At 35.7% G+C, this 26,224-nt stretch overlaps 1 protein-coding gene and 1 pseudogene across 1 annotated transcript; one reads left to right on the top strand and one right to left on the bottom strand.

Annotated features, from left to right (window-relative positions):
- The window catches only part of LOC114271260 (cycloartenol synthase 2-like), a 50,533-nt pseudogene that overhangs the window by 11,966 nt on the left and 12,343 nt on the right, over positions 1–26,224 (bottom strand).
- On the top strand, positions 21,843–25,363 carry LOC145806273 (uncharacterized). Its single transcript, XM_082902742.1, has 3 exons — positions 21,843–21,999; positions 22,302–22,432; positions 24,672–25,363. The coding sequence occupies exons 1-3, from the start codon at positions 21,843–21,845 to the stop codon at positions 25,278–25,280; spliced, it is 897 nt and encodes a 298-aa protein (XP_082758868.1). The 3' UTR covers positions 25,281–25,363.

A 26,224-nucleotide genomic window follows, 5' to 3' on the forward strand; every position in this document is an offset into this window, starting at 1 on the left:
AGGCTGCGGAATAGACACAAACAACACTTTTATGATATTTTTATATGTAAATATCGGCCTTTTGGTCAATATAATTTTGTAATAAAAATAGAAGCTCCAATGATTATTTTGGTACCCTCATTTAAATATTACTTCCGCTCGCGTTTATTAATTTGTTTAAGAATTCACCAGAGGTAACCTCAGTTACTGGCCATCACGATGATTAACCCTTGGGTACAGGGAGCGGGTCGTGGCAAATGGTATCAGAGCAATGGTTTATTAAAATAAAAATATATATATATCATTGGAGTATAGAACACACGCACATTTAAGAACTAAGATAGCGGGTAATTAGTACCTAAATATTATATTTTGTTAGTCGATTTAATTATATTATAATTTTATATGATTATATATATATAATAATTTTTTTTAGTGTGCCTAATTTGTGAAGGATATTAAATATAATTTATATTTGTTATAGTAAAAGAAGGACAAGAAAAGAAGGATGTCGGGCTCAAGTACCCACCAAAATTATAATATAATTAAACACATATAATTTTCAATTCAGTATTCAAAAAAAAAATTTATTTTGATGTTTTTAAAAGTGAGTTCAAATTGTAAAGATACTAATTTTGAAACTATTTCCCATCAATGAAAAGTTCGTCTCAAATTTTTTTCAACTCTTGCATGTAATTCTGTCATTGTGTTCTCATTTTTATTTATTTTTATCATAAACAAAACGAGTGAAAAGTTTTTAAAGTCACAAATTGTTTTTCATTTTGGCCCAAACATTTTTGACAACTGGACAGTGAGTTATTTTTTGTAAAGTTTTTTTTTAATATTTTTTATCAGATTAATCATTTAATATATATTTATCAGAGTGCGCAGCGGATAGCTTACATATGACAAATTTTGAGAACGAAATTTTAAAAGGAGGAAAAATTGTAACAACCCAGATTTTTAATTATTCTGTAGAATTTATACTAATATTATTTAATTACAGTTAGGAAAATATATAATTTATTATATATTATTATGTGTAATTTTGTAAAATAATATAATTATTATGAATTTAGGGGTCCAAGTATAAATAATAATAATAATGGATGTGATAGTGAAATAAATAATTAATTTTATATTGATATATGATAAAGTATAATTTAATTAAGAAATGATTTATTTATATAATTATATTAAAATATTAGGTCAAAGGATAATTATCTTAAATATCTATTAAGGATAAGAATGAATTTATATAATTGTGAATTAAATCTTAGTGAAAGTGACGTGTAGGCCCGTGTTGGCCCGCGGATGGCCTCACCTCTCTATAAATGGGAGGCGTTAGAAGAAAAGAAAGAAGAAAAAAAAGAAAGAAAGAAGAAAGAAGAAAGAAAGGAAAGAAAGAAAAGAGAGGAAGAAGGAAAAAATGGTAGAAGCTGAGAGGGTTTTTAATAGTGGAAAGAAAGAGTAAAATATTAAAGTTAAGGTGAGTTATATTATGCCTTGAGTCACCAAAATATATTTTACGTATGTTTTAATTTACCATATTTATTTTATACAAGTTATGTTTTATAAACTATTATAAATTATACAAATATTTCAGTTACGTGGTTTGATTTCTGAACCCTATTTGTGAAAATGAAACCCATGGATATGTTTGTTTATATTTTAAAGAATATTTGACTATAACCTTGTAAACAATTATGTTTGTAAGTACCACCATAGGAGTCCCACGCCTTGGGAGACTTAAATAACCATTGACCTCTGTTTGGCCATTTTGTGGTCTTCTGTCTGTCATGGATCCATTGACCTCTGTTCTATGCGGAGTTAAGTGCTACACTATTGTGAAAGCCACCTCTAGAATCCATACGAGCCACCTCTAGAATCCATACGAGCCACCTCTTGAATCCGTACCTCTGTTCTGTGCGGAGCTAAGTGCTACACTATTGTGGGAGCCACCTCTAGAATACGTACGAGCCACCTCTTGAATCCGTACCTCTGTTCTGACTGTCACTCCTGTGACCTCTGTTCTGTTATGTTCGGTACTGTGTTTATGGTTATATATTTACATAATTTATGTGTTTCAGTTTTTGCTTACCAATGATTTATGTACCAAATTGAGTTATGTAAATATTTTGGCCTAACTAACTATCCATGGTTATTTCATTTCCCTTATACTCTTTGTACAATATTTCTCACTCTGCCATGTACTTATAGTTGTTTACCAATTTTCAGAAAACATGCAATTCAGAAATAGCTTTTGGAAAGTCTTAGATGCAGGACTGCAAAATAGACACACACAGCACTTTTATGATATTTTTATATGTAAATATCGGCTTTTTGGTCAATATAATTTTGTAATAAAAATAGAAGCTCCATTGATTATTTTGGTACCCTTATTTAAATATTACTTCCACTCGCGTTTATTAATTTGTTTAAGAATTGGCTGGAGGTAACCTTAGTTACTGGCCATCACGATACTTAACCCTTGGGTACGGGGAGCGGGTCATGACAAGAATAGTTTGGAATCAATTAAACAATTGATTAGCAAAAAGAGAATGCTCTGGAATCGATTACACAATCAATTAGGCCTCCTAAATTCAACTTTTGCTCTATGTAATTCCAAGCTCTTAATTTCATTATTAAGGCCTACATACACAAATATATGTATTAATAAATAGTGAGGACACATTGGTCCTCTCCAATCTTCCAAAAATTAGGATCTACCTAACCGAACAAGATCAATCCAATTTCAACCTTCAACCTAACTTCTAGAAAATAACAACTCAAACTTTATTTTAATCGAATTATTTAAGAGTTGTAGAAATAGAATTAGCGTTAGATCAAGGAATTTTACCTCAATTCCAAGTTTATTTGAATCCTTAGGCTTTTCTCCCATTTTCTCTTCCTTTTCCCTCACTTAATTCAGATTTCATATTGCAAGCTCCTAGCATGTCTCAACACTTTTACATTTTTATGTACAATATTATATCTAATATAACACATGTTACGCACATGGCAGGCAATTGCAAGTCGGTGGTGTCCTATTCTTAGGTGACGGGTGTGCTTCACCATCTTTCCCTATTCACTTGATTAGTGTTAATTGACCTAGGTTAGTTTAATTAATCATAAATTAGGTCACTAATCCTACTTAATCTAGTTAATCATCCTTAGTTGTCATGCCCCATATTTTAGAACCCGATTCACATTACAAAATCCATCATCATTATTCATTTTCATAAATATAAGTGTCAAAAGCTACATCATTAACTTGAATAAACAATAAAAGTTTCTCTTGGATTTACATGATAATTCATTAATTACAATAAAATTACAAATGCCCTTGGGCTTATATAAACATGGATAAAAGGAGTGTAAGTCTTATTACAAAAACACGTCATTCAATCTAGAAATAAAAGCCCTAGCCAAAATAATGAAAGAGAGCTTCTCAAGCTCATGCACAACCTTCTAAGCTTGTACCTAAAAAAGGTTAAATAACGTGGGGTGAACATATAGTCCAGTAGGAATCTCAATAATTCTAATCAATATAATCCTATACATGTTTATGATGATGCTCCACATAATATGTATATAAATAATGTTCTCTTCCATTATCCAAAATATACATATACATAAATATACATTTTTCCCAAAACTCCATTCTTTAACATTTCATTTCACCTTTTGCAATTTGAAGGATTTCAATAACTTTGTATAATCAAAGTAAATTCCAAATATAAAAATCTAACGATCCACAATGATAGGTAAATCAAAAGGAATCTCAAAACAACTACTCAATAATTCAGCTACCCACAGTGAAATATAAACCGAAGATAATTTCAACAAGCTATCTACTAATCCACAAATAAAACTAACATCTTTCCCACATTTCCTGGCCATATGCCTAGAAGGGCAAGTGGGCACCTATTACATTTCCACCATTTACACATATCTCAACGCAATCACACATATAAACAAATATCATAACCACAACTTCAGGCTTCGTTAAGCCACCACAACACAGTTTACAGGGCACTAACCAGAAGGACGCTAGAACCTATCTCAACGCGTCACGCTTTACTGGTTGCTAGCTGGAAAGAAACAGAACCTTCATATAGCCCAATAATACACACTTCACCAGGTGCTAATCGGAAGGAAATGGAATGCCATGCTTTATCAAGTGCTAGCTGAAAGGAAACGAACCTCCATATAGCACTTTTATGATAACCACATCTTACATATCATTTTGCATTCATTTAATTATAGGAATTTTTAATTTTATTTGCATTGTATGTGGTGTGATTCGTATGTGATTTATTTGTTAGGGGATTTTGATTTGAATAAAAAATTGATAACCCATAAGACTTAGAAACCTTTGAGTGATAAGCTTAATTGATTCAGTTTAGTGTGAAGAACCTAATAGGAACTCAATTAAAAATTTAAGTGAGATTAGTATTAATTAAGAATGATTAAATTGTGATTAATAGAATTAATTAATTGTTAATCATAATTAAGTAGTGATTAATTGAGCTAATACATGATTAGAGCCTTGGGTTCATCCTAATCTAATTCTATTCAATATATAAGTTAACAAGTGAGAAGATGAGTTCATTTTATTCAATTGTGCTGGAAATTTAGAGAGAGAGAGAGCTCAAGAAGTTGAAGAACTACGAGAGGAGAAGATGAGAATTGTAGAGAAATTCAACAAGAGTTCATCAATTCAAGACTTTAGGTAAGAATTCGAGCCAAATTCTTGTAGGAAATCCACATAATAATTGTATTCAAGAAAAGGTTAGGATCAAGAGGAATTAGCAAAAAAGATAATGACTTTGAGCTAGGATCATGCATTGGAAGTTAATTTAGAGTTTGATCATTTTGGGTTTGAATCTTTGTTGTCTTGCGTAAATTGAGTTCATATTCACATGCATGAGAGTTCATAACTTGCAAATTTTTAGAAATTCATGATGTTAAACTTTCAATTTCATATTTTGAAGATCAAAAGGAAAGAGAGTTCGAAAAACGTGACATACATGATGTTTTGATTCAAATTTTGGCAAATTAAAGAAGTTTTGAGAAAATGATTTGAAATTGGTCATGTATATGTGTTTTCTAAAGTATTTACATGTTTTTGGACAAGCCATGCGACACCCCAAGCTTGGAAATTTCATTTAGGAAGCCATTTGAACAGAATTTTAAAAACAAAGTTTTCACAAACCGTTCGAGCGGTCTTGTTACGGCTTGAGTGAATAATCAAAACAACCAGAATTTATTTTGCAAACTTGAACTTTTGAGAACTCACGTTCACCACTCTAGCAGTGAAGAGACCGCTCGAGCAAACTACCTAGTTTCAGAAAATTTTGAAAACTATCATTTTGTTCATATTTTCTTTCTTATCTGTTTCCAAGCGTTTTTAGGCATGAATTAAGCCACATTAAGGATTAATTAAGCTAGAAACCAACATAAGTTAAATGGTTAGAAAATTAAAATAAGAATTTGATTGATTGTTGTGTATTATCAACGTTTGTATGTGTATAATGTCCGAACCAAGGAGTAACATCTGAACCAAGTCACTGTGAGTAATGTCTTTGTAAAGATGTTTTCGTAACATAATTTCTGAAAAGTTCTGATATGATACGATTTCTGATCTTGTATTTTGAAATGAATGAATGAGATATCCATTTTATATCTATTGTGGCATCTTAAGAAGTATGGGCACGAACACGTGACATGATACAGATACGACACGGACACGAACACGCCGAAATGTTAATTTTAAAAAAAATGCAGGACACGATACATGGAGGACATGCATGAAATATGTAATTTTGTATATTTGTTTTATGTTATATATATGAATATATCATTCAAAGATAATAAAAAATGCAATATGACACTAATTCCTATAAATTTATATGATTTTTGTATCATTGTATCTTAAGTTGTTTTGTTCAAACTGATAATTAATTTCACATGTGTCTAATTGTTAGACACGTGTGTTTAAGCGATTGACACGTGTGTCCTCCAGTGTCCTAAGAGTGTCCGGGTTTTTAAGAAAATTTAAAAAATAGGACACATTTTAAAAAGTGTCGGACACGTGTCCTAAGAGTGTCCAAAGAATGTCGGTGTCCGACAAGGACACAACACGGATACTTCACCTTCTTAGAAGTGTCTGTGCTTCTTAGGTGACATCGTTAGCAAGTCCTAGCCATCGGGGGAAGATGTTTTTATGCCTTGGCTTTCGGATATCTTCGTTCTGTTTTCGATACATGGTGATCGTTCTGGACTCGAAGTGGTCGTTCTAGACCTAAATGGTCATTCTGTATATTTTGGACCTAAATGGTCGTTCTACTTAGTGCTAATGGATGTACCTTGTACACTGTTTAACTATGAATATTTGATAAAAGTTCTGTATACATTTATATATTTCTGAAAGAGTTCTGTATACATGTATTGAAAGGATAACACCTAATGTGTTACAATACCAAACATACAGTGCATCTTGATGCTACTTACTGTATTTTGATGCATCTCAAGTCAGCTCTAGGGAATGAGATACTATTCTCTAATTATGGTCATTTGAGAATGGAAACATTCACTGATAGGCGATCCACCTCCGACTATTGTACCTTCTTAACAGGGAATCTGGTTACTTGGTGGAGCAAAAAGCAGACTATGGTTGCTAGATCTAATGCAAAAGTCGAGTATAAAGCTATGACTCATGGCATTTGTGAGCTTATATGACCTTAAGTGTTATTAATGGAATTAGGGTTACATGATGTTAGCCCTATGAAGTTGTGTTGTGATAACAAAGCTGCTATCGATAGTGTTCACAATCCAGTGCAACATGATAGAATAAAATATATTGAAGTTGACAGATGTTTCATTAAGGAGAAGTTGAGCAAGGGTTTAATCTGTATGCCCTTGTGAAGTCTGAAGACTAGAACTGATATGTTCACTAAATGACTTAGTAATTTTTCATCCTGATGTGTGCAAGCTGGGGCATGAGACATCTATGCCCCAACTTGAGGGGTAGTGTTATGTTATGTTGTATTTCCTTATGGGTATTTTTATACTTTAAGCACTATTAACGCAAATATAAAGGAAAAAAGAAGAGAATTAGAAGTCCAGGCAATAATATATTTACTATGTACTATACTAGGGACGATAATAGACTAAGTTTTTTCTTTTTTACCTCACACCATTCTCTTTATCTCTCATAACCTCTATAAATATCTTTTGGTTTATTCGTATTTCTTCTCTCGAAATCTAACTGTTTCATTTCATTTACTTATACACTTGGTCTAAATGGATGTTTGTAGGATAATCAGGTTAAGAAAATTGAATGTTTCCAGTACTTAATCAAATTATACCACAAATACTACAGAAGAACCATCAATTTGTTTTAGTTGGGCCTTAGTAGTCTAAAACTACTGGCCGGTCACTACTCTATCTCTACTGGGGTCGAATAAAGTCATGACATACAAGATTTTATAAAGTGTAAATGTTAGAATATTTCCTCGTTTCCTTATTTAGATTAGATTGTGATTAATTGATTGATTGATTGTGATTCCTTAATCAGTCAATCAATCAATCAATATAAAAGGTGATTCCTTAATCAATGCCTTAGGGTTTCCTTTTGTAACAGTTGATTGATTAATATAGAAGGGGATGATATCATAATCATCACTCAAGCTTTGTATTCTCTTAAATTACATGGTATCAGAGCCAAAACCCTAAAAATAGTCACCCACACAGCAGCTGCCACTAATCACCCATCCTCCACCACTGGTCCCGAGTCTCTGTCAGAACTAGTCAACGTTCCATAGAGTTGTTTCGGCTTCAGCCGAAGGCCCCTCTAGCCTAGTCGACCCTTGTGACGGCTATCCTAGCCTCTCTTTATGTATTTCGACTCCTGTGGATGAGTGTTTGAGGGCTGCCCATCTTCTGTTGCCCCAAGTTTCATCTCCTCTACTTTCTTGAATACAATTCAGTACTTGTTTTGATTGGAGGTTCATTTTCCCGTATTTGATTTATTTTTTAGGTCCATAGATGACCCATTAATCTGATTGTTATGCTCCCATAGTGGTCTGTATGTGATTTTGCTTGTTCTAACCCACTCCATTCCTCTTTCCATTCTTGTGATTCGCGCAAGGTTTTTTGGATTGAAATTGTAGAGTTCTTATGGCTAACCTAACTAGTGAATCCACCACTACTTCTCACCCATCTAAAGGGGAGAGCTCCAGTCTAATTATGACTACTACATCTAAGAACTTGAACCCTAGCCTCAAATTTACCACCACTCTGTTTAATGGTTAGAATTACCTTTCATAGTCTCAGTGTCTGACACTTTTTCTGAAGAATAAAGGGAAGATGGGATATATTAATGGAAGAGTTCAAGCACCAGGAATTATGAATCCTAGATATGACCAATGGAAGATTACGAACTCTTTAATCCAAGGGTATCTTATTCATTCCATGGTTCCTGAGATTGGTAAGGCTACTTATCCATGAATATTGCCCAAGATATTTGGGAAGCAGTTGTTGCTACATATTCTCAAAAAGGAAATTTTTCTCAGTCTTTTGAGTTGCGCTAGTGTATTGAGTGCTCAGTACAGGGGGAGCAGATAGTTCTCCAGTATTGCACCTTTCTGACTAAAGATTGGAAACTCCTAGATCATTTCCTGAATTACAAGCTTGTCTGTATAGTTGACTCGGTTGGTTACCAGAAGTTTCTTGCACAGGAGAGGGTCTTCAAGTTTCTGAAAGGCCTCAATATGGAGTTTGATCTGGTCTGGAGTCATGTCCTTGGCATGGATGTTCTTCCATCACTTTAAGAGGCCTTTACATATGCACAGAATGAGGACAGTCGTCATTATGCTATATTACCACCGGCTATTGCAAACCGTCCAGTATTACTTTCTCTTCCTCGAGATAGGGATGGTTTGTCACTACCTCTTTCCCATTCTTCAGGAAAGGATACTGACAACTGTGTTCTGTGATTACTGCCGCAAGCCACAGTATACTCGTGAGATATGTTGGAAGCTTCATAGGGCTCCATCAGGGAGTCAAGGTGATCGGTCTAATACTAGAGGCAGTGGATCAGGCCAGTCTAGAGGACGTGGCTCTAATCCACGGGCCTATCAGTCTAGTGTCATTGACACCCTTGATTCTACTTCTGCTTCAGTTAGTCCGACTTTTGATAGTTTATCTAGCATGACTTCTCCTGAGCTTGAGGACGTTCTGCGTCATTTGCTGACTCACCGGTCTTCTACTGCTCCCTGTGTATCTTTCTCGTCGTTTGCGCGCTCAGGTAACTTACCATCTTCTTGTAGTGTTTTTCTTTCCCATAAGTCGATGCCATGGATTATTGATTATGGTGCCTCAGATCATATGTCTGGGTCTTCTGACCTTTTTTTTTATCATATAAGCCCTCTTTAGGTCAAGAGACAGTTAGGATTGCAGATGATACTATTTCTTCTATCTCTAGGAAAGGTTTAATTTATGTCACCCTTACCTTACCTCTAGCTTCAGTGCTTCACGTTTCCAATTTTTCTGTTAATCTTTTATCCTTGAGTCATATTACTAAGGATTTGAACTATAGTGTGACATTTTTTTCCTGATCATTGTCTTTTTCAAGACCTTCTCATGGGGACGATTGGCAGTGGTAGTGCAGAAAATGGTCTCTATTTCTTGGATCAGCCAAACGAGTTTGCTCATCATTCTATCCAGTTCCCAACTACCAAGGAGAATTTATGGCTGTGACATTGACGTCTTGGACATCCTTCTTTTCATTTACTTAGGCATTTATTTATGTCTGTTTTTATAAACAATAATGTGTCTGAGTTTCTTTGTGAGTCTTGTCAACTTGGCAAACAACACCAAGCTTCTTTTGCTCCAAGTCTTAATAAAAGCTTAGCTTCTTTTTCTTTAATACATTATGATATGTGGGGTCCATATTGTGTTATGTCTTTAAAAGGCCATAGATGGTTTGTTACCTTTATCGATGATTTTTCTCGTACTACTGGGTGCATCTCATGAAAGAAAAAAGTGAGGTTTGCTCTGTGTTTCAAAATTTTCATAAAATGATTTGTACTAAGTTTGGGATCATTGTCAAAATCTTACGTTCTGATAATGGGGGTGAATACATCAATTCGAGGTTAGAGAGCTATTTTTCCACTCATGGCATTATACATCAGACATCTTGCACCAATATCCCTCAACAAAATGGGGTTGCAAAACACAAGAATCATCATCTTCTTAATATGGCTCGCTGCATATGTTTTTCTCTGAGTGTGCCTCGGTCCTACTGGGGTAAGGTCGTTCTCATCACAGCCTATCCCATTAATCGTATTTCTACCTAGGTTTTGCAAAAACAAGCTCCACTTCAAGTCCTTCTCGGTTCAGAGTCTTTGTTTTCCATTCCCCCTAAAATATTTGGTTGTGTTTGTTTTGTCCATAATCATTCTTCTACTCGTGGTAAGCATTCTTTACATCAAACTGATGAAGTGATCACCATGTAAGAATACTTCTCTCTCTAGCAGCTAATTTAGATTGGTCACTTCATCAGTTTGATGTAAAGAATGCTTTCTTACACGGTGATCTAGAAGAAGAGGTATATAGGGACATTCCTCCTAGTTTTGAAGATCATCAGACAGAGGGTAAAGTATGCAGGCTTTGGAAGTCGTTATATGGTCTCAAATAGTCTCCAATGGCTTAGTTTGAGAGATTCACTCAGGATATGCTTAAATATGATTTAAAATAGAGTCAGGCAGATCACACTTTGTTTGTGAAACATTCCTCACGTGGTAAGACTACAACTCTCATTATTTATGTGGATGGCATAGTGTAGACGTGCCCGAACGTCTCGGCTCCACGCGCGAAATGGCACGGAATCCGTTTTGTTCATTGGACTACTACAGTTCAGACTCAAATGTCACGGTTCTAAATCTAACCTCGCAAAGTGCAATGCAAGGCCGATAAATCACCAAAGAGTCCAAATCCGGCAAATCGTTTTGGAAAACTGATTTTTATAAAGAAGTGTCAAACATGGACTGCTTTGCCAGATATAGAGTCGCCACCTAAATGTTTTGTTTTGGGAAATTTAGGAAACCCTAACTCGTGCCTAAGGCCACATGTCCGTCATCACCAAAGTTGCCTCAGCTCGGGAACTTGGGTACGAGAGGGGAAGGTCATGCAATGAGCACCCCCGCTCGCCCGATCAAAGATCGGCCTTTACTAACATGATATCTTGTTTTTTAAAACACATGTGTTCTTATTCCGGTTTATTAGCTAGCTTACTACGTGATGCGCACAGCATACAAGTATAGACTAGATCGCCTAAATTGGAACAAAACATCTCATGTTTGTTTGAAAATGGTTTGAAGGTGCTACTCGCAAGTAGGCTAAGACGTGGATTTGCTACCCTCGAGTGGGCTTAGGAAAACATGATTTTGCCACCTCAAGTGGGCTTAAAACTCACATTTGATAAACTGTTCCAATTCAAGAAATCCAACCTTCACCCACAGGCATTCAGGCAGTTATATCACATAAGTAAATAGCCTCATGGCAAGCATGCTATCATGTTAACACTTACATACATGTAAGATGCTAAAACATAAACACTTACAGTGTACTCCGAGCCAAAACAAAAGCTAGTTAGTAATCAATGCATGATCCTAGTTCATGTTAAGATGGCTAATGCAACACATGCAAAAATGCAACTAAGATAGGCTCGGCTATTCTAAGATGGCATATGGATGTAACACTCGATACATGTATTCAAATAGGAATTAAATACAATGCAGTTAGTATGATGCGCCGAGCCTAGTGCATGCAAGACAAATGAATGGATGCAAATATGCGAAGCATAAGTATGCTAATTGAAACATGCCCTAAACTAGCCATCAAAAGCAGGTAAGTAAAAGGGAGAAAGACGTGGGGTTGGAAGACATTCACATACTCACGCACACTTATTACAAAATTCGCCCTCTCGACGGAGGGTCCGAATGAATCAACTAGCTAGTTACACTACACTAATTAATTATTACAAAACCTTAAATAATTAAGCAAATTAATTAAGTTACAAAACCAAATAAGCAAGAAAAGAAAGAGGCTGAATCAAGCAGCCATAGCTCTGCCTCGGAATGATGAATGATGCATGATCGGTCGGCTTCGATCGGAAATCCGTTGCCATGCCTCATGTTGCCTCTGTTTGCACTATTTTTGACCTCTGAAAATTGTACAAATCTCCAGAACACTTCTGATCCACCTCATGGACATGCTAAGAGGTCATCGGCCAAAAGATATGACCATCAGCCAAAGGAAAAGGGTCGTCGACCACTTTTGAGGCTATCGGCCAAATATTGTTAGCTGATCGGCACTCTAGATAGCCGATCGGCCATCTCTTCCTGCTAACTGCTCCTTTTGCTGCAGCAGAGTACAAACAGAGGCATGGCAATACATTTGCAAGAAAATATTGTGCAACTACACCCCTTATCATGTTTGAAGCTCAAAGGAGTGGAGTGCTCGGCTCTTGAGCCATCAATCACGCATTCCAATGCATGATGGCCAAAGAAGCCAAGTCGCACAATTCAATGTGAATGAAATGCACAAAAACACGTAAATGCCTTGAACTCTATCATGTTTGATCAAGAGTGTCGACGACCGAGAATTGAGGCACGTTTCATCACTTCAAGTATGAAATGTCCCTCGTTCCTCGTGTTTGGCTTAACACCCGAACCAAACACAATGCAATGCAAGGTGTGCCAAACACAATGCAAATAATAAGCATGCAAGCGAAGCTAATGTAACAAGCATGCAAAATGCCATGCAACCTAAACATGCAAACATGCAATGTAATAAGCATGCAATAACAATGCGAACAACAAACATGCAACAACATGCAATGCAAACAAGCATGCAAGATGGACTTAAACCAGATATGGACAGACCTCAACCATGCCCAAAACAGTGGCCAAACATGCTGAAATGAAGACTTCGAGGACTAGCCAAGCATGCATATATGTTAATGCAAGATTAAGGCACAAGACACAACTCTCCAAAGGCATTGAAAGGATGAAACATGGAGTACAATGGCATATGTTCCAGCACTGAAATGTCATGCTAAATGACTTAAAATCATGCAAACAACTTATGTGATGCATGTTGCAAGGCTTAAACATCAAAGCTAGTGAAGTGTATTACACTAGAGGCATGCAAGATGGCCAAACCAACCCCAAACAGACCTTATGCAGGCCAAAGCAGTAGCCAAAATGGACTGAGATGATGGCTTGAAAGGCAAGAAACTGAGGCTCATGCAATGGCTCACAAACAAGGCATAAAGGTGTAACTCTTAAACACATTGAATAAGTGATAAACATGAGAGTATGGAAAAGATATAAGCTCTAAAATATCATTTAAAATGATGCCAAGGCATGCAAACATCACAAGTATAGCATGGTAGAGGCCTCAAAACTCAAGACTAGTCAAGGCATTTGCACTATAGCTATGCAATGCATGAAGCATATGGCCAATACAACCCAAAACAGTCCTAGAGCATGCCAAAACAATGACAAAACATTCATGGAGCAAAGCCAAAACAAGCTAGCATGAAGGGTCAAAACATGGAGTATGTAAGGCCAATAAGGAGGTTTACACTACACCTACCAATGCCAAGCATGTGATGAATTAAGCAACAAAAAACAGAGTTATGGCATGTCAAACTAACACCGAAAATGGGCTAATACCAAGTCAACACATGCTAGAATAACAAACTCACTCATTAGGCATGCAAGACTAGTAAAGAGGACTTACACTTCAAGTGTAAGAAGCAAATGAGGGATGCCCTAACCAACCAAAAACAGAGTTATATCATGGCAAAATAAGACCCAAAACACACTGAAATGGTGGTCCAAAAGCCTAGGCAAGATGGCATACACATGGGCTCTTTTTTAAGACATAAAGCATGAACCCTTCAAAGCATTGAAGAAGTGAAACATGTGAGTGCATGGCAATGAAACATGCTCTGAAATATGATTCCAAATTATGCTAAATCATGCAAATAGCCCAAGCAATGCATGCTAGTGGCTTGGAAACTCAAGGCTAGTGAGCTAAAATGCACTGTGGCTATACAAAGCATGGCATGCATGACCAAAACAACATAAATCAAACCTTAACCATGCTAAAACATGGCCAAAATCTTCTTGGAGTTAAGCCAAAATCACACTAGAATGATGCTCTAAAGCATGATGCATGTTGGGCTAGTGTGCAAGTTTACACTACAAGTGTATAAAGCATGCAAGAGGTGACCAAACCAGCCTAAAACAGAGTTATGGCAGGTCCCAAAAGTCACAAAAATGAGCCCAAATAAAGCCACAAAGAAGTAAAAACACATGCTCATTTGGTTGGCCATCAACACTAGCAAGCAAGACAAGAGGAGATGGGACCACCCTCTCCTATTTGGGCCCTCAAAATAGGGTTTTTACCACTAAAAATCCTATGGATTTCAGTGGTTCTAAGGCCAAAAAGAAGTTGTTTGAAAAGTTTGAAAGTTAGCTCACAAGGCCTTACAAGCTAAGGAGCAAAAGGGAGGACAACCCCTTAGCCAACCAAGGCACAAACCAAGACTTTTAGGACTGAAAAAACAGAGGAAAAATAGAAGTTTTTGTAATTCAACACCACCCCCAAAACAGCCCCAAAGTAGTGTGAAAAGATGGCCAAGCAAATGTGTAAAACAAGTTTAAAGGGAAAGAGATGTTACCCTTTGATGCACAGCTGCAAAACCAACCCAAAATCTGAGCCAAAACACTTTTTGGAGCTCCAACAAAGTCCCAAGTAAGTTTCAAGCAACCTCCTCCCAAAGATGGACCACTTTCACCAAGGATGTCTAGGCAAAAGAGAGGTATTTCTCTACTTGCATGCACAAAAGGCAAGAGGGAGAGGCTTTAGAGAGAGGCAGAGATCAAACTCTAAAAATTGTAGAGAGAGAGGGAGTTTTAGTGAGAGGAGCTCTCAAAACTTGCTCAAGAAATTCTAACCCTTTGAAAATGAGATATAAGGCTTCACTATATAGCAAAATATCAATTTTGGTCGAAAATATCTGAATTAGGACAGCTGGAGCAAGCTGGAAACAGCTGGAGGAGAAATTTCTTCAAAAAAAATGAATTTGGGTCACTTTTGGCCGATCGGCCATCTTTAGTGCCAATCTGCTACTTGTGATGGCCGATCTGCTACTTTTGTGGCCGACTGCACACATTTGTGGCGGACAGGAAATTCTGCTCTGCAGGTCTAACTTCAAATGGGCATAACTCCTTCATATGAACTCCTTTTCAGGTCATTCTTGTATCCAAATTGAAGCCCCAGAAGTAAGCTTTCCAATGGTTTCAGCCTTGCATCAAAATTCCGAATATGAAAAAAGTTATGCCTCTTTTGGTGAAGCCACTCAGTTTCGGTCCAACCGGAATGATGCCCAACTTCAACCAATCATATCTCCCCCATCCGGACTCGGCTTTAGGAGATTCTTAAGTGAAAAATGAAGCCCCAGAAGTATTATTTCCAATGGTGGTGGCCTCATAGCTTAAATCCAAGTATGCAAAAGGGTAGGCCTGATTTAGCGAGGGTTGCTCGACTCTTTCTTAGCGATTCATACCCACCTTCTTCTTTAACTTGGTTTCTTCCCTCTCCTCCGATTTTCTTCAACTCCAAACCCCTGAACAAGGTGTTTTGAAAGATTTTTCAAATATTTCATCTCTCTTTCATTCATTTCCACTTTGTCCTCGCTCGGTTTACCGAAAAGCGCAACATTTAACGAAATGTGAGCTTCGGAACATCTTAGGAACTTTATTTCAAAAATATTTTGAAAGAGAGGGTTTTAAGGTCTAAAAACCATCCAAAATAGCTTTGGTCCAAAATGAGGTGTGAGGTTGGGATTTGACTCTCCTCTTGCTGGAGAAATCAAACCTTTGCACTGTACAACTCTCACCACCAAAGAAACCATTAGCAGCGCCCAAGTCTTAAGAGCGGTCAAAAATGGGGTGTCTACACATAGTGCTCACATGCAATGATAGTGAGGAAATACTCCTGTTGAATAAATATTTAGCTAGTGAGTTTCAAAACAAAGACTTGGAGAACTTGAATTATTTTTTGGGAATCAAAATTGCTCACTCCAAGGATGGGATTTTCATCTCACAAATGAAATATGTTCATGACCTTTTGAAGGAAACAGAGATGCTTGGATGTAAGGCCTATGATACCCCACTGGAACCTAATCAGAAACTTGGTGATGATGAAGAAGGAGCAACTGTTGATAGGGGGAATTATCAGTGACTAGTGGGTAAGCTCATTTACTTATCTCACTCTCATCCTGATATTGCTATTGCTGTCAATATGGTTAGCCAATTTATGCATACTCCTCATCGAATTCACTTAGGCTGTTATGAGAATTTTAAGGTACTTGAAATCTTCTCCTGAAGCCTATACAGATGCTGATTGGGCAGGGTCAATAACTGATAGAAGATCTACATTAAGATATTGTACCTTTGTGGATGGTAATCTTGTTACTTGGAGGACTAAGAAACAGAATGCGGTGGCTGGATCGAGTACAGAAACTGAGTTTAGAGCTATGACACAAGGTGTGTGTGAACTCTTGTGGATCAGACTATTGTTGAGTGATTTGGGGATGTGCCAGACATACCCTATGCGGCTATATCATGATAATAAAGCTGCCATCAACATAGCTCACAATCTTGTTCAGCATGACAAGACAAAGCATGTTGAGATTAATCGCCACTTCATCAAGGAGAAACTTACTAGTGGCATGATATGTACTCATTTTGTGAAGTCAGAGACATCCTTACCAAAGGAGTTGGGAGTAAACTATTTCATGACATTCTAGGCAAGTTGGGCATGTGAGATATCTTCGCACCAGCATAAGAGGGAGTGTTAGAATATTTCCTTATTTCCTTATTTAGATTAGATTGTGATTTATTAATTGACTGTGATTCCTTAATCAGTCAATCAATCAATCAATATATAAAGTGATTCCTTAATCAGTGCCTAAGGGCTTTCTTTTGTAACAGTTGATTGATTAATATAGAAGGAGATGATATCATAATCATCACTCAAGCTTTGTATTCTCTTAAATTACAGTAAAGGCTTATCGTAACTGTTTGAACCACTTAGCTATCAAACCATTGTGAGTTAGCTCAAGCTTTATCAAAAGCCAAGAAGCCAAGCTCGAGTTGAGTTGCTAGCTTGAAAAGAAGTCAAGCCAAGCTTGAACACTCCAAAATGGGACAAACGAAGCTTAAGCATTCTAGTACTTGCCTCGGCTCGGCTTGTTTGCAACTCTATCCAAAATACAAACATTGAAAAGCAGCTAAACATATGCATTAAGATCTAATTATTATTGTTATTTAGTAACAACATGTATAACTTCTTAATAATGAATACCACCCTTACCAACCTTTGCACATTGGCTTTGCGCATGATTCCAATCTATTTTGTGATAAGGGACAGTATAGAGCTCCTTTCTCAAAGCCAAAACAGTTGGCGTGATTGGACCAACAAACCTCTTCCCATATAAGTACGACATAGGCAAGTATACCATCCAACAGTGACACCACAACCTTCCCACATTATTGAAGGAAAAAAGAAAAGGTTTCCTTAGACAGGACAATAGGAATGCTTCTTTTTCTTTTTTTCTTTTTTAAATGGCATGCACAATCAACATCACCAAAAAACATTTTACACAAGCAAAGTCATTATGCTAAACTTCTCAAGTATATGAGAATTATATTTGTCAAGGATATGGAATTCATTAATTAAAACTTCTACTCAAAACATAGCACGACACATGTTCAAGAAAAAAAAAAACACGCAAGGGACATATTTAGAAGTTATACAAAAAGCAATATGGTGCTGTGACAATATTGCAATGAAGGACTAGGGACAAAAGTTTTTGATAAATTAATAGTAGAACAGGAATTTTCCACCTTGATTAGCTCAATTATTAAAAAAAAATTAAAAATAAAAAGCTCGAGTTCACTGCCAAAACAAACAATCCTAGGCTTTCCAACATGAGTCTTCCATGGGTATCATTCTACTAATGTCAATACTTTGTATTCAAATTGATGGGGAATAAAAAGGCATTGGATAATGTTAAATTGAAGATTAGGAATTTATTTTTATTAGTTATGATTTCTTAGGTTTATTTGTTTAATTGGGATTTAATTATTGTATTTCTTTTTTGGTGATGGTGATTGATCAAATCAACAAAGGTGAACATGAAGAAGCAGCAGCATGAGCACTCTGCAAAACACATCGACGATGAACAACATATCTAGGATCAATGGCTCATTCATTATTTTAGATTCAATTGTTGAAAGTGGGGGTGCATATGTAAATACACAACCCTAATTTATGTTTTCTCTTCTCTTTCTTCTTCTCTCTAGCTCGAACGCTAATCTTCTATAGCTATTCTCTAACTAAAAATATATATATATATATATATATAAAGGTTTTAAAAAAATCAAATAACAATATATTTATCCTTTTAACTAAAAATGAGTAGCCTTATGCAATTGAATAAAATTGTAGATGCAAATTTTACATAAGCTTGTTCAATTTATTCAAATTCTATTAGCTAAATTTGAATGGACAATATGATAATCAAGTAACCAACTAATTATATAACATTTAAACATAGTTTTTAAAGATTTTCTCTTGTAATTTACAATATATTCACAACTAGGATTTTTTATAGTCATGCTTAAAATGAAGTACACGGTTAAATGAAAACATACCTAAAAGGTAAAAACCAAAAAGCACTAAAATGGTATTCGTTATCATACCAAAATATTGGCGGTGTATCATACCATAATATTGGTATTTTTAACAAATCAAGGGCCTATTCAATACTATGATCTAGAGGTTAAAAACTAATAAATTGTATTTTTATGAACAAAAAATTATAATCGTGAAAAAGCGCAATTTATGGTTATTAAAAAGCGCACTTTCGTAACTGTGTTTCACTGTAACAACTAAAAGTGTTTTTGTTGCTGCACTTAGCACTTCAAACGTGCTTTTAGCAATACTAATGATAGCTCAGATTAAGTTCTGAATTTGATAGTGAACTCTTTCCAAGTTGAGACGGCCAAGTGGCCGTGGCTTATTTGGACCATTTGGATGACAGAATGGCAAAATGGTACATAAGTGTTCAGATAAACATTGGGGGATCAGCTTTGAAATGCCAATGTTCGATGGGAAATGCCCAACAATCAAAATCCGCTGCTTTATTGTAATCTAAAGTGCTTTTCAAGTGAATTCTATTAACTAGGCCCTCAATTTTGCATTTATTCCATTTTAAGAATGTTTTATTTCTCAATTACATTATCTAAGAGACTAAGAACTTTCCATTTTGGTTGTTGTTTGTTTTGGCATGTTTCTTTAAGTTTCTAGTATCCAAATTTAGGCTTAACTCAAACTTCCTTTTTTAGTATTTTCTTAATTATTCAATGTTAAGTTAGAAAATTGTAATGCTTTCTCTTTCCTAGACGAATTAGAAGTTCTCTACTATTATAAATAAGGTTGCAAGCCATAGAGCTATTTAGTTTTGAGTTGGGATTGTTTGGAATGAACTATATAAGTGTACTTTTTGACTTTTTATCTAAAAAAATAGAGAAAAAAAATATGGTTATTTGAGATAACTTTTTGACTTTTTATGAGAAAATGTGTAGTAAAATATTGTATAAAATACCAAAATGATCGAATTACCCTTCTGTGCATTGACATACATTGTGTTGCGTCAGTGCACTGCTTCTACTACGCTGGTTTTTTTTTTTTAAAAAAATTTATGTGCAGTCAACGAGGGCTTTTTGGTCTTTTTACCCTCTGTGTATGCTGACTTTTTGACTAAACAATTGATTAGTGAATAGTGTTAATTTTTTTACTTTTTTAGTAACTTTTTGACTTTTTATCTATTTTAGATTATCCCAAACATGCACTAAATCAATAAAAAAGTTCTCTAATTTATTATTGTTTGTGATCATTGTTGTTGCTAGGTTCATTCCATACATGTTCATGCATCAATTTTGAAAAGTACTTTGGTCGATATTGGTTGATGAAATCTCCCACCCAAAGTAGTTGGGTCAGGTGACGGGTCAATGATGAAACCACACCGAATCAACCTGCGAACAATCCTACTCTCTACCCTATGGTTGTAATTATGATCCAAATGATTGTCAGGATTATTGGCAGATGGTAAAACTTGGATAAATTAGCCATTTGCATGAAGTAGCATCCATTCTTTTGATCCATGAGTTCATTACAAGAAGAAAAAAAAATGAAAGACTTACATAAAAAGCACAAAGAGGATCGCTAACCTGGATGGAATGGGAGAACATAAGGGATAAGCCATATCTCAGGGGGCAAGGGATTATTTCCAAACCATTCAAACACACCAAGTACCTATAACCATCAAAAAAGAGACCAAGAACCAAATAAATGTCTAGGAGAATAGAAAATACTTTGTCACTTGAGCACTAAAACAAACAAGATAAAAATTCAGGACGCAACTGAAAGCCACATTTTTCCCCATGATGTTATTGCGGTGGCACCACCATGGTCCAGAAGCCATTTACGTCCTTTCTCCACTGCCCTTTGCCCATCATCAGCTTCTTCACCAGGCAATCTCAAAGTAACATAGCTCAAGTAAGTTCCAAACATTGTGCCGGGGCCTTCAATGTGTAAGCCCCACCCACCATCTCCATTCTGTAATTACAGATTTCAACATTTAAAATTTTTATCTCATCATGCTGACAAGAAACTCATAGAAGAAAAATTGTAGAAAAACAATTCGAATATCCTAAATAAACATTGATAAAGACCAGTCATAATAGGTTCAAATGCTTATATCAAATTCTTCTTATTGGAACAATCTTCTGTGTAAATAAAATAATTTGAAATAAATTCAAACAAAATAAATAAATAACATACCGGATTTATTTATCGAACTGAATTATAATTAAGACCAAGTCGAGTGTGTAACACTCTGTCCTTAAGACAGATTCGCCCCGCTATGGTGCTTACGGTTGAGTGGCGTCTATCTCCCAAGATACAATGATCTTTAATCAACTTATAGTAGCACTCCAAAACAAATTGTTCGGCGAACCAAATATGTGTTCTAACTCTCTGAATATTTATTCTTAAATCTCAAATGAAGAATAATGCACTAAAAGTAATTTGGACAGCAAAAAGACAAAATATGAGACTGTTTAATCATCCCCCAGACTGCTGGAATCAAGACAGAATTTATAGGCAAATTTACACTGCCCCGAACAGATGTGAATGGACTGAACAGGTACAACAAGTGCCAACAGTAATTGTTTGAAATTCAAACAATCAGTTAAAAAACCGAATCTTACCGTTGCTCAGGGCCGGCCCTGCCTTAAGGCAGGTAAGGCTTGTGCCTTAGGCCCCAAATTTTGGCCCAAAAATAGGGCCCCCAAATTTAAAAAATTGTTATAGGTCCAATCTTTTTTTTCTTTTTTTTTTTTTGTTTTAAGATCAATTTAAAGGGCCCCAAATGTTTTATTAGGCCCATGTATAATTTAGCCCATATTTATTTATAAATGTGTTTGGCCCATATTTATTAAAATGAAAATATATAAATAAAAAAAAAAACAAAAACTGAAAATGTGTTTGGGCCAAATCCAAAATTAATGTGGTGTGGGACAGTGAAAACAACTTTGGAGGCTTTAAAGGGCCCCAAAACTAAAAATGTATTTAAAGGGGCCCAAAATGTGTTTGGGCCCAACCCAACCCAAACCATACATACAAATATAATACACAATAGCATAGCAGTGATGAAACGAAGTGCTTCAGTTTTCAATCTCTGTTTAACAAAACGCAGTGAATCACTCTCCCTCTCGAAGGCAGGCAGACGAAAGCATAGACTCACTCTCCCTCTTTCACACGCTCCTCCTCCCGGCGATTCACTCTCTGTCACACACTCTCTCTCATGTAAGTCCTTTCTCTCACTATCAGATTTTATTAAATAAAGTTGCCCTAATTTTTTTTTTTATATTCTTTCTCTACCAATTAGTGGAATAATAAATTTGCCATATTTTTTTTATTACCTTCTTTATCCATTAGATTTTAGTGGAATAAATAATTTAGCCCTAATTTTTTTACCCAGGTATTTATCAGTTTTAATTGAATAATTTGTTTGCCCTAATTTTGTTTTTTTATAATTTATTTGCTATCAAATCAGTGGATTGTGATTTGTGGATTGATTTGAAGTGTTTGTGATTTGTGGATTGAAGTGTTTGTGATTATAGCCATGTTTCCTAGGAAGTATAGTTCTGGAAATGAAAAGAGAAAGAAGAGGATAAAAGTAGAACAATTAATTCAATCTCAATCGGAAGCACTTGATAAATATTTGGCACAATCTGTTGTTTGCTGTTAATTCTGTTAGCAAGACATTTCAAGCTGAAGACATGCATATTGATGTTGCTATACATCAATTAAAAGGACTCATTACATTTCTTGAGAAGTATAGAGAAACTGGATTTTTGGAGGCCATGATTGATATAGCGATCCCAGGTTTACCCTTGTTGTATAGTGATCCGGACATGTGTCCGTGGATGTTGGTAGTTGTTTATTATCTTGTTTACATCCTTTCTTACTTTGTATTTGAGTTATAGGATGTGTTGAGCGGGTTTGTTACAGGTTGGTTGAGTTTAGAAACCAAAACTAGTTGCCCAGATTTTTGGCCTGTACGCTCGAGCGGAGGTGTTGGCGCTCGAGCGTAGATTACATCCATCCAGTATCTTGTTGTGCAGTGTTGTGAGCTCGAGCGTAGGGTTGGGAGCTCGAGCGGAGGCCTGGTTCTGCAAAAGTGCTGGGCGAGTGCATTCTGCGCTCGAGCGGGAGGTTGGCCGCTCGAGCGGAAGTCTGTGAGTGGACGCTCGAGCGGGGTGTTTTACGCTCGAGCGGAGACCTGGGTTAAAGTCCCGAAATTGTGACTTTTCAAATCACTTTTTCACTTTCTCTTCTCTCTCTTACTTTTCCAAAATCACCATTGTTGAGCCTCTCACTCTAGACTCTACCTTCTCTCTAGGTTTTGATCTAGTAGGAGTGATTTACTCACCTTTGGCCTTTACAAAAAAGTTGTTGATCGTCGAGGGCTTCATTTTAATCTGAAAGTCTCGGGTTTTGGAGCACGTTGGGTTTTGTCGTCTTCTCCTTTGAGACTCCGAAATTGAGGTAGGGATAACCTACTCCTCTCTATGGGTTTTGTCTTTAAATTTTGGTATTTTGAGATGTTGGGCTTGGTTTGGTAAATTTGTGAAAGTTTGGGGCTTTTGTGTAATTTTACAAAAGTTGGGGTTTTATTCATAATAAACCTAGATGCATGTTTGGCATAGAAAAATAGAATGATTGTTGAATCATTGATGAAAATGGGACCTAAGGGTTGAAATGGTAATTATGGAAAATGGCCTAATTACATTGTTTAATTAATTGGGATAATTAATTGGTGAGAAATGAGGAAATGAAATGTTGATTGAATATCCATTTGTGCATTTATTTTCTGTTTTAGAAATAACTGCTTTGGGCTATCGGTGGAGGATAGTCGAGATTGTTGTAGACAATGCATGATGATTAGGTAAACGGAAACTAATCAATGGAACGTGTCATGGAACTTGACGGTTGATAGAATACATTAATTGTGTGTATTGTGTGATTGTATATAGAACCAATGTGTTTATATACGTTATGTGTAGAGGAGGAGATAGGGGATGTACTCCGCGGTTTAGGGGAAGATAGGGGATGTACCTCTAAACCGGATAGGTATTGGGAGGAGATGGGGGATGAACTCCGTAGACAGAGCTCATATGCTTGTCTAGAGAAGTGAAGATAGAGCTCATATGCTTATCTTTGTGAAGTGTGGATATAGCTCGTATGCTTATCTGTGGATATTGTTGATATACATATCTGTTGTAGAGTGTGGATACAGCTTGTATGCTTATCTGTGGATATTGTTGATATACATATCTGTTGAGAATGTGGGTATAGCTTTTATGCTTATCTGAGTGTGAGATATAGTTTTTATACATATCTATGGAAATGATGATAGAGCTAGCATGCTTATCTGTTGAAAAAGGGAAAATGAAAAGTAATTGGGACTTGTAAGTCGTTGACATAAATATGTAATTTATGTGATTGTATCAGTGTTGACCAACTATCAATTGCTAATGTTTTAGTCATTGTCCATGGTTGGTTTAGTGTATTTCTACTGGGCTGTGGCTCACCCTATATGGGAATATCATTTTCAGGTACAGGAAGCATGCCACCTCCAAGGACATAGCTTGGAAGGCTAGAGGCGGACATAGTGTAGTTGTTTTACTTTTGATGTATTACATGTAACTTCAAGCCAAGGGCTTAATGTGTAAACGAGTTAGTACCCTTTTGTTGAAACCAAGTGTTAACTTGGAAAGCTGTAAGCCCGTAGGGCATTTTGTTTTGATGTTAACATGTAATACTTATGTAATGAAACTCAATGAAATAAAGGAATGTGGTTAGTTTATATGTAAATGCTTGTCTTATTTTGAGGGCGTTACAATTGAAGCTAAAGAAGTTGCAATTGAAATGGAGATTGAGCCTACATTTCATGAAAGGCGTGTCATTCGTAGAAAGAACATTTTGATGAGAATGTTAGTGAAGAGGTTGCACAATCAGCTGAAGAATCCTTTAGAGTTAATTATTTCATATATATAATAGATCAAGCTCTTTCTTCACTTAAGAGTAGATTTGAACAATTTCAAATATATGATGAAACTTTTGGATTTTTGTTTGATTTGAAGAAGTTAAATTCTACCAATGATGAGTGCTTGAAGACTTATTGTGCTAATCTTGAAGACTTTTTGAAACATGATGGGCTTATGGATATTGATGGGAGAGATTTATTTTCTGAGTTGAAAGTCTTCAAAGAAATTTTGCCAAAAGAAATCAGTAGGCCAATTGAGGTGATGAATTATTTGAAATTGATGGATGGTTGTTTTCCAAATGCCTGGATTGCGTATAGAATATTATTGACTATTCCAGTTACCGTTGCCTCTAGAGAAAGAAGTTTTTCAAAGTTAAAATTGATCAAATCCTACCTTCGATCAACAATGTCACAAGAAAGATTGAATGGATTAGCTATATTGTCTATTGAAAAGGATTTGGTAGATAAATTAGATTATACAAACTTAATTAGTGATTTTGCAGCTAAAAATGCAAGAAGAGTAGTATTTAAGTGATCGTTGGGTTAATTGTAAGCTGGATATTGCTAAACTATAAAGCAACAAAACCAGTTTTTAATGTTTTGGAGTCATTATACTGATTTCTTCCTATCTTAATATATGAAAGCAAATTTTAGTTTATAATTTTAATGATAATATGTTCAAGTATACTTAAATAAAAAATTTGTAGATACTTATCATTTTATGCATAAATTTTTTATTAAAAAAAAATATATTCGAGGGGCCCCATTTTCACAGGGCGCCTTAGGCCCCATAAACCTCAGGGCCGGCCCAGCCGTTGCTATCTTGGAGCAGCTTTTTCACATATTTTGAAAAAGGAGCTGTTGGTAGCAAAGCTCTAAACTGTTGGACTTTTGTTAACCAATTAAAATATATATATATATATATATATGAAACTTTTTGAATATATATATTAAACTAATTTGAATAGTTTAATAAATAAAGGAAGACGCACAAATTTTAGAAAACTACTTAGGAATCCAAAATTTGAATTTTAGAATTAAATTAAATTCTCACAATTACAAATTTTAGGAAACCACTCAGGAACCCAAAATTTTGAATTTATAATTAAATTAAATTCCCACAATAATTTTTATTGAAAAAATTCAAATGAATTTTATCTAAAAAATTAATGTTAGACACGAAACACGACGTCAACTTCCCATTCACTCATAAATGATTTTAACATTCTGTCTTCACCTCTTCGGACCCACTCCAAACAACGTTTGGAGCCCACTCAAAATCGGGCTCAATAATATGCCATATAAAACACCATTTTTCCAACAATTCCCCACAAGAATGGAATTTGACGAAGAGAAAATGCAACAACATGATATAATTACAGAGAGTACAGAAATTGGAAATATTCTGCAAAGGATAGGTAGCTTTTGGCTTTGAACCTTCCCTTGTGAGACACTATCGGATTTACTAGCTAACCAGTG

This window comes from Camellia sinensis, chromosome 13 (assembly GCF_055761805.1).
Source record: "Camellia sinensis isolate YWXY chromosome 13, ASM5576180v1, whole genome shotgun sequence".
NCBI classification, from domain to species: Eukaryota; Viridiplantae; Streptophyta; class Magnoliopsida; order Ericales; family Theaceae; genus Camellia; species Camellia sinensis.

Excerpts from the sequence above, each read along its gene's own strand:
- LOC145806273 (XM_082902742.1), top strand. The coding sequence starts at position 21,843 with ATGAAACGAAGTGCTTCAGTTTTCAATCTCTGTTTAACAAAACGCAGT. Across the intron at positions 22,000-22,301 it reads TGTCACACACTCTCTCTCAT|TGTTTGTGATTATAGCCATG; the intron begins GTAAGTCCTTTC and ends TGTGGATTGAAG. Across the intron at positions 22,433-24,671 it reads AATATTTGGCACAATCTGTT|AAAGAACATTTTGATGAGAA; the intron begins GTTTGCTGTTAA and ends TGTCATTCGTAG.